A 17,235-nucleotide genomic window follows, 5' to 3' on the forward strand; every position below is an offset into this window, starting at 1 on the left:
TGGTAGCATTTCTTCTTTTTATTTTTTCTGACACTGATTCTAAAAGCTTGGTTAGGATTTAACCAGATGTATAGACACCTGACAGATACATTTAAAATAGTATGCAGTAGCAGAAATTAAATCTGGCCCCATCCTGGCACTAAACAGGCAATAACAAAGCAGACTGCTTGCTGCACCGTGTTGTTTTGAAATGTGTATTTCAGAATTACTCCAAGTTAACAGCTTTGATCGTGTTTATACCAAAAAAGTTTTTTTGCACAAAGACCTAAGAAAATAAGATGCAAATGCAGAGAATCCTAATGTTGAAAAGAGAAATTGAGCTAATGTGCCACAATTACTGCTTTCCCACCTGTAATATATGGCCTTTCATAATGACCAATAACTATTTCTCTCTTCGAATCCTTTGACCTTGCAAGTGTATGCGTTATTCTTTCCTAATTCTGCTTAAAAGTTTATAATTCTGTACTTATCTTAATCTAGCTTCCAACTAAGCCTCCAACTTCAACATAAAATTGATGATCTATTTTATACTATAGAGTAATAATTTATAACAATTTTAAGCTAAAGTATACCGAGAATGTTAAATTTAAGATGTCAGTACTTTTCCTCTGTAACTCTTTTTTTTTAAATATTTATTTATTTTGAGAGAGAGAGAGAGAGAATGAGTGGGAGTGGCAGACGGAAAGGGAAAGAGAATACCAAGCTGACTCCCTGCTGAGCATGGAGCCCAGTGCAGGTCTCGATCTCACGACCCTGAGATCACAACCTGAGCTGAAACCAAGAGTCAGGTGCTTAACCGACTGAGCCACCCAGGCGCCCTTCCTCTGTTACTCTTATTTATAGTTTATATCCAGAGTTGGTACCTGACTGGTTTATAAGTTTGAATGTACATTTTGTTTGAATTAATTTGCTTACTTTAAAAGATGATTTCTTAAAGATTATAAGAAATTAATGAATATCTGTTTAGGTAACAGAGTTTAAACTAAATTTAAAGATGAATAAGGGAATGAAAGCCAAAGTTACTTCCACTTTAACTTTTTTCTTTCTTGCCAGCCTAGGGATCATGAAAATTCTGTTTAGATAAAAAGCAATGCATGTGTTTTTTTGTTTTTTTTTTTCTAAGATTTATTTATTTTAGAGAGAGCACGAGAGCATGAGCAGGGGGAGTGGCAGAGGGAGAGAGAATCTCAAGCAGACTCCTCACTGAGTGCGTAGCCCCACAGGAGGCTTGATCTCACAACCGTGAGATTATGACCTGAGTCGAAACCAAGAGTTGGATGCTCAGCTGACTGAGGCACCCAGGCGCCCCAGTAATGTGTGCTTTTTATAAAAGAATCATTTTCCATTGACCTATTGTTTGCAAGTTCAGATCTCTGTTTTTGTTTTTTAAAGTGATCAAGAGCTACAACACTTTTGAAATACTAATTTATTTGTATGTTAATGAGCTTTCTTGAGAATAGGACTTTTTTTTATTTTTATTTTTTTTTAAAAGATTTTATTTATTTATTTGACGAGAGAGGCACAGCGAGAGAGGGAACACAAGCAGGGGGAGTGGGAGAGGGAGAAGCAGGCTTCCCGCCGAGCAGGGAGCCCGATGTGGGGCTCGATCCCAGGACCCTGAGATCACGACCTGAGCCGAAGGCAGACGCTTAACGACTGAGCCCCCCAGGCACCCCGAGAATAGGAATTTTTAAAATAATCAATAGACATGAATTAAAACCATGATCCTAAAATTATCATGGACCTTACAGATTGGCTCTTTTGTAACCTCCAAAATCATAATTTACCTCTGGAAGTACTACATTGTTTTCCTCTCTCAGTCCTGTCCCTTCCCCACCAGAAAAACTCTAACCATTTGTCTTTAATCTTAAGGGGAAGCTGTATCAGAAGCACCTGAGATCATGCCCAACTCCTTGACAGCCACTCTTGTAACCCAACTTGGAGGTTCTCAGTCCTCAATTTCTAACTCTTGCTTCTGCTTGATTTACTTGATTTTTCAGTGCACCTTTCTATCTCAACAATTCTGTCACTAACCAGTAGTATCCTAAAAGAGAGAAGTAACTAAATCTACCAACAAATGGAAATTCTAAATTAAGTTTTCATTTTATTAACATATCAGGTTCATGGATTGTTATAAAAGAACTTCTTTGTGTGATGTCTGTCCAATGAAGAAGGTCCTTAAGGAGATGAATATCATATATAGGACATTGTAACATGTTTGGAGGGAGAAAATCAGATGATAGATTGCCTCTAAAAAATTTTATATTGCTAATTGAACTCCTAGTATGAAAGCTCTTGAGAATCTTAAGCTAAAGGCAGTCTCTGTTGTATGTAAGTAGCTAGCCCCTGGCTTCAGACAATGTTCCACATTTCAGAGCAAAAATCAGATATGGTCACTTTAAGTTTACATTTTAAAACTAAATTTAATTAGTTGAAAATTTAACAAACATTTCTTAATATCATAATTGTTACATTTTTTGGAGTCAGGAACCTCTCTGATGCCTTGGTGAAAGTTATGGCCCCTTTTAGATTAATGCAGATGTGTACATACATAAAATTTTAAATAAAACTGTAGGTTGTCTCAGAGCTCTTAAAGTTTTCCTTGAACTCATAAAAAGTCTAGAAGAAACTTGCTTAAGAGTTTCCTAAGAGTGGGGCACCTGGGTGGCTCAGTCGTTAGGCGTCTGCCTTCAGCTCAGGTCATGGTCTCAGGGTCCTGGGATCGAGCCCCGCATCAGGCTCCCTGCTCAGCGGGAAGCCTGCTTCTCCCTCTCCCACTCCCCCTGCTTTGTTTCCTCTCTCACTGTGTCTCTCTCTGTCAAATAAATAAATAAAATCTTCAAAAAAAAAAAAGTTTGTTAAGAGTATGCTACATGGGAAAAGTATTTTTTTTTTTTTAAAGATTTTATTTATTTGAGAGAGAGAGAATGAGAGACAGAGAGCATGAGAGGGAGGAGGGTCAGAGGGAGAAGCAGACTCCCTGCCGAGCAGGGAGCCCGATGCGGGACTCGATCCCGGGACTCCAGGATCATGACCTGAGCCGAAGGCAGTTGCTTAACCAACTGAGCCACCCAGGCGCCCGGGAAAAGTATTTTGAGAAAGATATGGATGAGTTATAATTTACTAAAAACGTCTCAATCCAGAACTATTTCACAGTGGTCGGCCTGTGTGCTGTCTTCATCAAAGTTCTAGTGGGAAGGAACTTGCCCCATTAATTGCCCCTTAGAATCAGAAAATATCAGAAAATATGAGATACCTTTTAAAAGCTTTTGAATAAGGGAGCTGCGTAATGCCCTTTGTAATTGTTCTTCAGGATTATCCCTAGGTAATAAAGGTATATAGCAACACCTGGGACCATTTTTAAATTAAATTTCCTACACTTTTCATGTAATTAGTTATCATTGTTCATCTCTCTGGGAAGCATTTCTTTTGAGCCAGGAGTAGTGAAGGGGCCTGTGAAGAGCCCATCTGACTGAGCACTGATGCCCTGAGGGTTACTCAGAGAACTCAGGTGACTGTTTAGGTGGTTGTCTAATTAAAAGCAAAGTTCAAGAGAATAAAATACTACTGGACACCTTCCTTAGTCCCATATTTTATGTTATCAAGTCATTTGAACTGCATTGTTATACGTGCAGCTATTAATATAAGTGAACTATTTGAATGGGGTGTGTTTAATGAATATACTGATTGTATAAATGAGTTTTAAAATTTTGATTAATTAAGCTGAAATTGGCCTTTTTTGGAATAATAGGAGTTACTTTATGTTTAGGGTGGTGTTCTAGAAGAGTCAAGTTTAGAGGAAGTGTGTTTTCCTCAACGCTCACAGTTACACTTCTCATTCTCAATCCATTCATATTGAAAATGATGAGTAGTGACTGATGAGGCATAAATAAGCCAAACTCTCTTGGTTGTTATGGTTTGATATTGAGGTGTTTCACTGTATGCTTTGGTTCTTACTCATTTCCAGGAATCACTCTGCACGATGAACCCGTCGACTGGGCGGCAGCAGGTGATCATGTTAGTCTTACGTTGGTTGGGATGGATATCATCAAGATCAAGTGAGTGAGAAAATGAGTTTAAGTGACCATTGTTTTAGATATAGGACCTCAAAACATAGATTTTGCTGTTCACTCGCTAAACTGAAAGAATGAGTATAATTTCGAATTTCATTTCGCCAAAAATAGGCACTTGTAGAAGCATAAGAATGATGAGCAAAACCTATTTAAAACTGAAATTAATACATATCAGCACGTGTACTTGACACGTCCTTTGAACGAAAGCTATAATGTTAAAAATGGTGTAAGGTTAATAGTGGTATAAAGCTATGCTTTAACCCAAAAGGGAGTATTTAGAAAAACTCCCCAATTTACTTGATTGTTTCTTTGTAAACGGTTTGGAGGTACTGCTATTGAATGTATGTTTATCTTTCCTCCAACTACCTTCTCTCTCTCTCTCTTTTGTTTTGTTTTGTTGCAGTGTTGGCTGCATATTTTGTGGCCCCAAAGAACCCATTAAAGCTTGCACTCGTTTCAGAGCTCGAATCCTCATCTTTAATATTGAAATTCCTATCACTAAAGGATTTCCTGTAAGTTTTGAAATGTTTGTTATTGTCACTTCAAAGTAAACTTCAAAGTAACTTCATCCTAAAAAGTAGTAACTTACTTTACAAGTGAGAATGCTGTAGTTATTTTCAACTAACATCTTAATATTCTGATCTCACTGATACGAGGAATTCTTAATCTCAGGGAACAAACTGAGGGTTGCTGGAGTGGTGGGGGTGGGAGGGATGGGGTGGCTGGGTGACAGACACTGGGGAGGGTATGTGCTATGGTGAGTGCTGTGAACTGTGTAAGACTGTTGAATCACAGACCTGTACCTCTGAAACAAATAATACATTATATGTTAAAAAAATAAAAAGAAGATAGTAGGAAGGGAAAAATGAAGAGGGTGAAATCAGAGGGGGAGACGAACCATGAGAGACTGTGGACTCTGAGAAACAAACTGAGGGTTCTAGAGGGGAGGGAGGTGGGGGGATGGGTTAGCCTGGTGATGGGTATTAAAGAGGGCACGTACTGCATGGAGCACTGGGTGTTATACGCAAACACTGAATCATGGAACACTACATCAAAAACTAATGATGTAATGTATGGTGATTAACATAACATAATAAAAAAAAACAAAAAAAATCCTTAATATTCTAATCCAGAAAAACATGACATTAGACTTTGAAAGTCATTTTTATTTTTTTATTTTGGTCATTGGGCCTGGGGATTTTTCTCAAAGAGGCATTAAGAAGAAATAATCAATAGGATACAAACTAATGGTAATAATAGTCAAACTCATCTAGGGAAAATGGTAGATACTTTTTTATTGTGTTCTAGAGGGTATCTGACTAATCGCAGATTGTGTCTTTCTGTTCTTGCTTTAATATGCTTATTTATAGTGCTTTCCTATCATAAAAGTAATACATTATTATATAAAACTTTGGAAACACACAAATAAAAGATAAGAATATTCTATAATTACATAATACATAACTATCTCTACACTTTACATTTTAGTGATTTTTTACGTGTGCATGTTCGGTATTTATGAGTATATTCTAGGGATGCTTGCCATAGAATTAACTTTAATTGGGCTGAAGCAATACATTCAAACCCTGCAAGCTGTGAGGTTAGTTTGGTAGATTATTATTTCCCAGCATCATTTGAACATACACATTTATGGGAAGGAGGGGGATTTTATACTGTAATGTTACTTAGCCAGAAGACATACTACTTGTGAATTGCATGAATTCCTTCTCTTATGTGTAATTTTTTTCCAGATGTTTGGGGGCCATACTCTGCTTATAGTTTAATACTTTGTTTTTGCCGCTTAACAGATGACGTTTTCCCCATTAGGCTTTTCTTTTCTTGATCAGCCTATATAGTACAGATTTGCATGACAAAAAATGTTTCAGTGGAATTAAATAGCTTGCCTTTGAAAATACAAACAGGTTGTTTTCATCATTTGATGCATTATTGCAATAAAAAATAAGACAATAATAGTAATTGACCTTTAAACTTAATTTAGTTAGTGATAATGTTTTAGAGGTTGGGAATAAATTTATTTAGCTCATTTAAATTCATTTTATACTTATACACCTTTATTTGAGATAACCATGTGCTTTGATTATAATCCTTTATAATTATTTCTATGTAAATTTGATCAAATAAAAATTGTAAGATACTGTTGAAGTATTTTAGTTTTATAATCCATTTCCATTTACCCCACATGCTAAAAAAGGAGTGTAAGTTTCTCTCCCAAAACAATGGTTATAGTTGAAAATATTTAATTTTTAAATATCTAGAATTCATGTTTGATAAGCAAGAAACTACAGCTAATTTGCTATGAATGAATGGCCCTCGTTCTTAGAAAGCAGTATGTCCAATGGGGAGAAGCCGGAGAGGTTGGTTACTGCGTGTTTTTACTCATGCAGCAATAATTTTTTTGCCATTGGAGAGGCAGAGAGGTCAAGAAGTCAGTAGTTACTTTCAATAGTAATACTGTCTTCCTGTGTACTGTAGTTTCTTAAAAATATGTATGAATTGAAAGTTTGTCAGTGCTGCTTTTATGCGATTCCACCTGCGTATATTGATTCACGAATACCTGGATGAAATTTGTTTCAGAAAAAACAGTTGTGTTTTGTCATTTAATCTACCTCTTGTGGGAAGAAACCTTCAGTTTTTGTTTGTTTTGTTTTTAAACCAAGAAAAGGCTCCCTAAGCAATTAAAATGTACTATTTAGGGACTATTTTTTTTTTTTTTAAAGATTTTATTTATTTATTTGACAGAGAGAGAGACAGTGAGACAGGGAACACAGGCAGGGGGAGTGGGAGAGGGAGAAGCAGGCTTCCCACTGAGCAGGGAGCTCCATCCCAGGACCCTGGGATCATGACCGGAGCCAAAGGCAGACGCTTAACAACCGAGCCACCCAGGCGCCCCAAGGGACTAATTTCTTAACACTACAGAAATATGTGTCTCTTGGTTTATATGGTAAACTCGATTTAAGAAGAAAAAAATAGAAGAATGGGTTAGACTTTAAATTCATGTGTTTTTTATTGTGGTAAAATATTTTGTAACATAAAATTTACTATTTTAATGATTTTTAAGTGTCCAGGTCAGTGGCATTAAGTACACTCACATTGTGGGGCCATCAACACCATCCATCTCCAGAGCTTTTTCCTCATCCCCTACTGAAGCTCTGTACCCATTAAACAATAATAGCTCCCTATTATCCCTTCTCCTTTTCCCCTGGTAACCACTATTTTGTTTTCTCTCTGAGTTTGCGTATTCCAGGTGCCTCCTATAAGTGGAATCATACAATTTTGCCCTTTTGGGTCTGACTTACTTCACTTAGCATAGCGTAATGTTGTCAGAGTTCATCAGTGTTGTAGCATGTATCAGAATTTCATTTCTTTTTAAGGTTGAATGCTATTCCTTTGTATGTATACGCCACCTGTTTATCCATTCATCTGTTGATGGACATTTGGTTTGTTTCCATCTTTGGGCAGTTGAACATTGGCATACAAGTATCTATTTGAGCCCCCAAGTTCCATTCTTTTGGGTGTATACCTAGGAATGGAATTGTTGGATCATATGGTCATTCCGTGTTGAACTTTTTGTGGAACCACCAAACTGTTTTCTACAGTAGCTGTGCCAGTTTATGTTCCTGCCAGCACTGCACAGCTGTTCTGATTTCTCCACTTCCTCATCAACACTTGTTAGTGTTGGGGGGGGGGTGATTTTTGTTGTTTGTTTGTTTGTAATAGGCAAACTCAGCGTGAAATGGTATCTCGTTGTGCTTTTGATTTGCACTTCCCTAATAGCTAGTGATGTTGAGCATCTTTTCACTTCTTTATGTATTTTGGGTATTAATCCCTTGTCGGATACATGATTTGCAGATATTTTCTTCATTCTATGGGTTGTCTTCTTGATCGTTTAATAGTGCTGTTTGATGTACAGAAGTTTTTAATTTTGATGAGGTCCTCTCATCATTGCCAGATTCAACATCAAGGACACTTCCCCCTCTGTTTTCTTCTATGAGTTTCATAGTTTTAGTTCTTTTGTTTGGGTCTTTGATCCATTTTGAGTCAAATTTTTGTACATGGGTAAAGTAAGGCTTCATCTTCATTCTTTTGCATGTGGATATCCAGTTTTCCCAGCACCATTTGTTGTAAAGACTGTCCTTTCTCTATTGAGTGGTCTTGGCATCCTTGTTGTAAACTAATTGACTGTATATGCCTTAATAATTTTATAATAAGGGTTACCTGGAGGTGTAAGGAAAATAATAATTTGGCTTATTTTGCCACCTAACAGATTATGTAGCTCATTACAGTTTATAATTTTATTTTCACAACTGCACATGAAGTAGAGTCCCAACCCTTATGTGAAACTCTTCAAGCTGGTGTGTTTCAGAATGCAGAAATATTCAGGTAATAGAAAGGTGATGTGGTGCATGTATGTTATGTAAAACCCCTGACAGAGAGTGGGGCAACACCCTGTAATCAAACATACTAATCATTCTGTACCACAGCTTATTAATACTAATGCTAAGTGAAAAAAATAAGGACTGTAAATTGCCTTACTTCAAGTGCTGTTTTACTACTTAAATAGGTTTATAGCAGAATTAGGTTCTGAAAACTTAGGTTTTCAGTCTTTAGGATTTTGGAATTGCAGATAAGATTGTGTACTTGTGTTAGTGTTGTCTGCACTTAAGGATGAGGAATAGGAGACTTGGGGGTGGTGGCTATCTGGACAAGAAGTGATTAAGCCACGACTCATACTCAGTACTTTCCACTTTGAAATCGAGTACTTTCTTTTCCTTTTACGTTATGCTGTAGACTGCTTTGAATTATAGGTGACTTTGGTTATATGTAATATGAATTAAATGTTAAGATAATATATAATTACTTTCCACTTATTTGTATGTAGATTTTTTTCACTCGTGTGTTCCACAAGGGTTTTTTGTTTTTTGTTTTTGAGCTACTACCTGTAAGATGGTGTAGAGATAAAAAACAAAACTTACTCCATACTGGCACAACCCATTCTTCATCCACTTCATTGGATGGAACCTACACATAGCGCACAAATAGGGTAGGAAACTTAACTAGGTTCATGTGCCTCTATTCTTTCAAATTTGGCAAGCCATGGATGGAGACCAGTACCGACTTCTTAGTTACACCCGAGCCAAGTACGGGACTTCTGCTTACTTACCTGTTCGTTGCAAAAGAAATGTTTCTTAGATATGTAGACCTACATTTATGTTATACATTGGTGCTATTTGACCCCTGAATCCTTTGGATGCACAAATGTGACTTTACCATGCATTATGGAAGGTTTTTTTCCCCTAGGAGTTGGTTGTTAAATTTTTCTGGAATGTTTCCAGTTTATAATGGTTAAATGCCATTGATAAAGACAACAAAAACAATATAAAACAAAAACAAAAAACAAAACCCAAAAACCAAAAACCCAAAACTAATTTGCCTTTTCAGAGTAATGGAGGTTCAGTTGTGCCTTAAAAAAACAAAGGAACACCATCTGACTGATTTCCTCCATATGTTTTAGGTGTTCTTATTCATTTATTCTTTTATTTATTTCACAAGTATTTACTGAGCGTTGATTAAATATCTGGCACCGGTCTTACAAAGTTTATATTTATATGGGATGACAGACACTTAAAACAGCAGTTACAATAAAGGTGAGATGTTATAGTGTGGGATTACAGAACACAAAGGAAGGGATCTAGCTCAGACTAGGGGTTCAAGCTTCTTGTAAGAAGTGATGCTTTACTCTAAGAGAGGTAGAGTAGGATGAGTAAGAATTAGCCAAATGCAGCTGGTGTGTTCTGGCCAGAAGCATAAGATGTGTAAAAGCCTAAAAGTTAGAAAGGACTTGGTTCATGTAGGGAGTGGAAGCTCTGTGTGTCTGGAGCAGAGAATGCGAGAGGGATGGAGAGAGATGAGGCTGGGGAAGTAAGTGACAGGTTGAGAAGAGCCTTGGTGCCTTGTAGTGGAATTAAAGTTTCTGTGGTTTTAAAAAGCAAGGATATACCATTAAATCTGTCTTTTAGAAAATCAGTCGGGTAGGTATAGGAAGAATGGGTGGGAGGGGACAAGAGTGGTGGCAGAGAGATCAGGAAGGAGCCTGCATTTTAACTCGGATAAGAGAGGATGGTCCTGGACTGAGGACAGCATTGTTCTGGAGAGAGAAGTAGACAGAATTAACCAAGTGCTGATTGAAAGACTTGGTTTTTAGAAAGTTACAGAGTCCAGGATTGTGCATCCACAAGTCCCCCTGGTATTTCTATTTTCTGAACGTGCAAATTGTTTCAGCCAGGAAATTTCATAGTAGAAGTGTCAATGTTTTTCTTCAAGCAAAGAGCATAAAATGGTATTTCAAACGAGTTATACTTTAGCTTTGCCACTTCCTTAGTATTTGGTCTTCCCACTATACCCTACCGTAGACATGTTGCACACTTGGTGCTTATTATTTGCATGAGAATAGCCAGTCTGACTCAGACTCCAGTTGACCTCAGCATAAAATTCACCTCTGAAATATGTCACCATGGCCACATTAAGTTACTTAGACTTTTTTTTTTTAAGATTTTATTTATTTATTTGACAGAGAGAGTACACAAGCAGGGGGAGTGGGAGAGGGAGAAGCAGGCCCCCCCCACCGAGCAGGGAACCTGATGCAGGCCTCGATCCCAGGACCCTGGGATCATGACCTGAGCCGAAGGCAGACGCTTAACGACTGAGCCACCCAGGCACCCCTTACTTAGTCTTTTTGATATTAAACTTCCTTACACATAAAACATGAACAGTAATAGCAAATATCCAAGGTCATCAATTAACTGAATATTTATCTGTGCTAGGCACCACTTCAAAATAACATCATCTGATTTTCCTCAGTGGTAAGGAACCTGAGGCTGGAGGTGTTGGGGGTAAAGGGCTTTTCAAGGACTTGCCCCAAATCATACACCTGGAAAGTGTAGAGTCAGGCCTGGCTTCAAAGCCTGTCTACACTGTCACATAATCTCTTATTCTCATTATCCAACAGTGAATACATTAAGTACTGCTGAATATGACATGATCCACCTTCCCTCATTTTTATGATGGAGCAATTCACATCTGTTGAGCATCTCGTCTCCCGGGCAGTGTCTCTGATCCTGTTCAGTTCTCTTCACAGTCCTGTAAGGAAGGTTGTGTGATCTACTAAGGTTCACACAGTAAAGTGGTGGAGGAGAAACTTGAACTGGCTCCATGACCTTTTTCCCTTAGTAAATTAGAGAACACCCTGATCAGAGTGTGGGACTTAGAGGAAGCAGCTGGAGACCCTGGAAGGTCCAGGCGGGAGTGCTGGCTGTCAAAATGTGATGAGATGTGACTGTCAGAATAAAAGGCCACAGATGTACGGTAAAATATTTTTTGACATGACAATTTTTTGTTTTAGGTGCTGTTACACTACCAGACTGTCAGTGAACCTGCCGTTATTAAACGACTGATTAGTGTCTTAAACAAAAGCACAGGTGAAGTCACAAAGAAGAAGCCAAAGTGAGTGTTTTAATGCACAAATAGTGAATACAAGCAATTTAGTAGATTTTTTTACTGATTAATTCATTTTTGTAATATTTCTGTTTGTGATAAGTAAAGTCTATTTTTTACTTGGGCCAGAAATCTTTTTTTTCAAAAACTAGATTAAAAGAAACACAAAACACATGTTTCAGCTCCTGTCTAGGTATGAATGCTAGATATAATTTCTGTTGTGGGTGGGGGCAGTAGGGTGTGAACTGTATATAAAAATGTAAGTATATATAGATATAGATATAGATATAGATATAGATATCAAGCCCTAGATGCTGATGATGTAAAAATAAAGGACACTTAAAAAAAATCAGTTCTACATTTTAAAGAATGAATTTGAATTATGCCTAGCCACTAGTTCCAAATTCCAGCTGAGTGGTCCTCTTAACTATCTTGTCACCCCCTTAATGAGAATCATTCTTTATGCTAAGAACACTCCAGGAAGAAAGTGAATTACATAGTACTGTGTAGCTTCTAGAAATTATTTTCTTTCTGCTCAGAATCCACTTGGAGCTTTAAGCTGAGGTGATCACCACCATGTTGTTTCCCTCTGATTACCATTAATATCCAGGCTTAAATGTGGACAGTTTCCTTTGGTTGGGACAAGGTTGGGATTTTTCAGAAGGAAGTGCTTCCTGAGAAACTTAAGTTTCTTACCCTACTTCAATAAAGGCTGACCACAGTTTGGCTCGGCTGCTTCAGCTTTGGGGTTTTCCTCACTTCAACCCTATGGGGAATCCCACCCAAAATCCCCTTTTTTCAGTCTTTGGGTGTTCCTCTTCATTTGCACCTGTGTAAGAGGCCAAAGTTGGTTAGTGGATTAATAGGTCGGCTGCGAGTAGGAGAGAGGGTCTTCACACTTCTCTGAACCCATGTCTGTTTCTCCATTAGTTAGGAAGAAAGGGCTACTTAATCTCTCTGAAAGATAGTTCTTTAATAGTTCTTTTTATTTTATTTTTTAAGATAAGTTTTAAGAACTTACTGAACTATGGTTGACATACAATGTTCTATTAATTTCAGGTGTGCAGCATAGTGACTCAACAGTTCTGTGCATTTTTCAGTGTAGTCACTGATAGTTCTTCATTTTTAACCTGAGTCTTTAGCTTCTGGCGTGAGTGTGGCATCATGTTCTGAGAACTGTAACTAATGGCTAACATTTCTTGAGGAGCACCATTTCCTAGACTGCTTCCACATGATTTATATTCTCAGCAACCCTATGAAGCATGTACTCTTGTCCCCATTTTTCAGATAAGGAAACAGGTGTAGAGAGGTTATATAACATGTTCAGGTTCACGGAGCTAGCAAGGGGCAGTCAGGATTTTAACCTAGTCAGTTGGTTCACATACATTATTTATTATTTTTGGCAGGACCCAGGTTATTGGACCCACACAAGTGATTTGGAGAATTCTCAATCTAGAATTGACTCATCATGTCTAATCTTGAATTTTCCCCTCCCTGCTTCTGCTACAAAGTCCTTGCTCAATGATGCTAGGTTTTAATATATTCTCATATTAATTTTCCCTGGCCCCTTATTTGTAGCTTTTCTCTTATTTTGCACCAACACCATTTGGTCTCTCTCCTTCATTTCCACTTCAGGTATATTGTAGATTCAGTTGTTTTATGTGGAATGGAATCGAGCTTTCTAAAAACAAAATTAAGTGCAAATAATGAATATATTAGATGCTCTCCTTTCTTAGGAATGGGACTTTGGACTGAAATTGTCCAAAACCAGTATTTGGAAATTTTGGAATACTTTTTTAGAAACTTGTTTGGCTTATTCTTTCCTGTCTGTCCCTGAACTAATTTCTCAGGAGAGTCTATAATTCTATCTTCTATCCCTCTAGAGCACATCAAAATTAAGTTAGAGAACCTTTTCAAAGTGCCCCCTTTTGGGTTCTAGTCTTCCAGTAAGTTTAGATGAGCCCACGCACAAGGATTTTTATGTATTTGTATGAAACTGCTTACAGTCAGGCTCATGTCCCCAGTCCCCCCACCTTCATTTCCTACAAACATCATATTGTGGAAAAATCTTACGTGATTTTATTCTGAACCCCTGTTAGAGAATCACTATTCCTGTGTGTGAGAGAGAGGAGGGAGGGAAAGAGAAATTTAGAGTAGTCTTTTGGCACTAGGAGATTGTCCTAGATAACTTCTAACACATAATCCACCAGTTAGAATTTTACATTGTATCCCTCTTTTAAAATGAAAATTCTTTACTTTCCTTATTAATTGAACCTCTCAACTGCATGAGGAAAAAAGGGAAGGCTTTGGTGGAGGGTCCTTGAACATTTTAGGTTATAAGGTCCTTCAAGAGTTGTATTTGGAAGATTGGTTTAAAGAATACATATATACATACATACATACATATATATAAAATGAACCAGTTAATATTTCTTCTATCTAGAATCATTCCTCTCATTTCTTTCAGCTAACCCAGAAAAATACAAAGGCATATATTTTCATTTTAAAAAACTTTTTTTTTTTTTCTTTTTAAGTTTTTGAAGGTTGATTTGTTGATCGAATGTGAAGTATTTACTTTTCCGTCTGTTACTGCGTTTATTCACCTGTCTGGGCTGTCCCTGTTCCCCGCCCACCTTTCGTTTGCTAGACTGCTGACTAAAGGCCAGAGCGCCTTGGTGGAGCTGCAGACACAGCGCCCGGTGGCTCTGGAGCTGTACAGGGACTTCAAAGAGCTGGGGAGGTTCATGCTGCGCTACGGGGGCTGCACGATCGCGGGGGGCGTGGTCACGGAGGTACCGTGAAGGGCGTCGCTCGTGTGTCCACGTGTCTGTCTGTACTGCTGCGTAGGAGTAATTCCTGAGGGCTTATGCCTTAAGGGGAGCAGTTACGGGATTCGAACAAGATTTTAAAATTTATATTAACATTTCTTTTAAATGATGGCAAGAAAATATTTGGTTTTATAACTTTTCATAGTGAGACTTCTGAACTGTCCTCTCCACGAAAAATGTTTCTCAGAATTAAAGTAAGCTCGTTGAAAAATAGGTTTGTAAGTAAGCAACCCACATTATGCGAACACAGTCTTTAAGAGTCAAACAATTGGGGGAGGTGATTCCATTTACTAGAAGAGCCCGCCTTACTTTTTTTTTTTTTTTTTTTTTTAAATAACTGGTTCTCCGTGCATTTGAAGTGATCCACTCAGAAAGTTCAATTAATGTTTCTGAAAGGGACCTGTTGTATAATGGAAGGTGCAGTTGAGTTTGGCGAAAATAGCCAGAGGCAAACCAGCAAACTTCAGTAATTTAAATGTTCTTCCACATAATCACTATTAATATAAATCTTAGAAATATTATATTTTTAATGAATACTTCATATGATTGTTTTCTGCATACAAATTATTCAGTTCATTTAATGGGATGTCTACTTTGAATGTAGAGCTTTATGTTGCATCAAAATTCAGTTATGCGTGCATCCTGCCAAAAGGCTGTGGCGCTCAGCTACCCACTGATTCCTAGCAGCACAAGTACATTCAGTTCATTCACCTGTAAAAACAGGGTAATAGAACCTCCCTCCCATAGTTGTGAAGTGAAAGGCTCTCACAAAGCACTTGGCACAGTAATTGGCATTCAGTGACTGTTACCTAATGCACTGTCATCAACATCACAGTCTGCCAAGGCATTCTTTCTGAAAGAGCATTCTAGAAATAAGATAGAGTTTCTTGTGGAAAATAATGGAGAGATTGTAGTAAATCTCAGAAATGGCATGGCTGGGGAAGGGGAAAAGTAACGGGAAAAAAGAAAAGTTTCATCTTGACATAATGATTATATCGCTGTCATTTTCCTTTTTGTTTTTCTTAAAATGTGACAGATTAAGTTATAGCACCTTTTCTTTTTTTTCTTTTACAGATAAAAGAATGATGAGTCAGAATTTCTACCATGTTTCCAAATGCAATGAAATAGCTAACCTCTGTTTTTAAAGAATCCAGTTGTTCAGTTAAAGGAACAATGTGCAATTGGTTATTTTTTTAAATGAGAGAGAAACTTAAAACGATATAATCAGCTGCAAAGAAGTATTAATCATCACTCCTGCAAAAATTTCAAGTTGCCAAATGGCAAAGAAAGGCTAATATTACACTTTCATTTAAAAAACCGGCTTTCCCTTTGAAATGTTAGTGAATGGATTTACTTTGCTGAGGTTTATGGAAACTATCAGAAATATGTATTAGAAGACATTCGGTCATCATGAAATGAACTCTACTTCCAGCCAAACCACAAAATGTTTACAGTGTTCAACTCTACTGCACACATTTTAAGGAAAAGTAACTAAATTGGGTTGTTGAGGCAGTTAATATTTAACCTGAGCAATTTTTTTTTTTTAGTTAAAAAAAAAAAAAATTTCCTAAAAAAAAAAAAAAAAAAAAAAAAAAGATTTCCTGAAGGTTATAGGAAAAGTATTTTGTGTTGAGCATAAGAATATTCTTCCTCCAACAAATGAACTTTTGAAAACTTAATTTGGAATTAGTGGAAACTGTCCTTTTGGTAACCAAGATATTATTTAAGGTGTGTAAAGCCAGCTAATAAAATGCCTTAGTTTGAGCATAACAGCAGACTGTGTTTTGTTTCTTAGATTCTGTTTATGAGATTCTCTACCACCATTGCTAAGAATGACTTGGGGATTTTATGGGATCTGTTTCACCTAAGTTTCTCGGCTCTTTCACATGAATTCTTGTTTTTTTTTTTTTTTTTTTCCCCTAGTAGCAGATCAAATTTCACCTCCTCCATTTCTTTCTTTTTTTTTTTTTAAGATTTTTTATTTATTTATTTGACAGAGAGAGAGAGACAGCGAGAGCAGGAACACAAGCAGGGGTGTGGGAGAGGGAGAAGCAGACTCCCCGCTGAGCAGGGAGCCCGATGCGGGGCTCGATCCCAGGACCCTGGCATCATGACCTGAGCCGAGGGCAGACGCTTAACAACTGAGCCACCCAGGCGACCCCATCTCCTCCATTTCTAATCATAATTTTATTTCTCTTATTCTCTTACTTATTTATTTATTTAGAGGAGGGGAAGGGCGGAGGGAGAGAGAATCTTAAGCAGACTCCATGGCCAGCATGGAGCCCAGCACAGGGCTCGATCTCATCAGCCTGAGATGATGACCTGAGTCGAAGTCAAGAGTCGGACGCTTAACCGACTGAGCCAGTCAGGCGCCCCTCCTGTTACATGTGGGATGACTTCATCTTGCATACCTTATGGACTGCAAGTCCCCTGTGAGTAAAAGTCATGTTTTTCTTTGAAGTTTCAACAGCAAACTCCAAGGTGTGCTTAGTTAACAGGTACTCGTTGAGCTGCCTCCTGAGTACAAGTTGCTTTAGAGTAGAATTCGTGCTCAGCTGAGCCTGGGACTCTGATCTGATAGACTGTATGATAAGCTTTTTTTTGTTGGGAAATGGTGTGATTTGTATGTTGATGACTTACCATATACAACAGCATTTCTTTTATTATTCTGTGGAACAATATACATCCATATGCTAAAACACACAGAGCGTAAATGTGCTGCTTGGTGAATGATCACAAAGGGAACACACCCCTATAATACATTTCTTTACTGAAAAGTATTTGAGTAGTTGTTACTTCAGAGTAAACTTGCTAAGGTAAGA

General features: G+C 37.6%; 1 protein-coding gene across 2 annotated transcripts in view; it reads left to right on the plus strand.

Annotated features, from left to right (window-relative positions):
- Positions 1-16,183, plus strand: part of HBS1L (HBS1 like translational GTPase) — an 85,555-nt gene extending 69,372 nt beyond the window's left edge. For both annotated transcript variants that reach the window (XM_032407836.1, XM_032407838.1), the window contains 5 exons: positions 3,968-4,058; positions 4,477-4,585; positions 11,494-11,594; positions 14,233-14,377; positions 15,488-16,183. In XM_032407836.1, coding sequence (XP_032263727.1) covers positions 3,968-4,058; positions 4,477-4,585; positions 11,494-11,594; positions 14,233-14,377; positions 15,488-15,499 — 458 coding nt within the window. In that variant the 3' untranslated portion in view covers positions 15,500-16,183. The remainder of the gene's footprint in view (positions 1-3,967; positions 4,059-4,476; positions 4,586-11,493; positions 11,595-14,232; positions 14,378-15,487) is intronic.
- The last annotated feature ends 1,052 nt before the right edge of the window (positions 16,184-17,235 follow it).

Source organism: Phoca vitulina, unplaced genomic scaffold (assembly GCF_004348235.1).
Source record: "Phoca vitulina isolate PV1807 unplaced genomic scaffold, GSC_HSeal_1.0 scaffold9, whole genome shotgun sequence".
Classification (NCBI taxonomy): domain Eukaryota; kingdom Metazoa; phylum Chordata; class Mammalia; order Carnivora; family Phocidae; genus Phoca; species Phoca vitulina.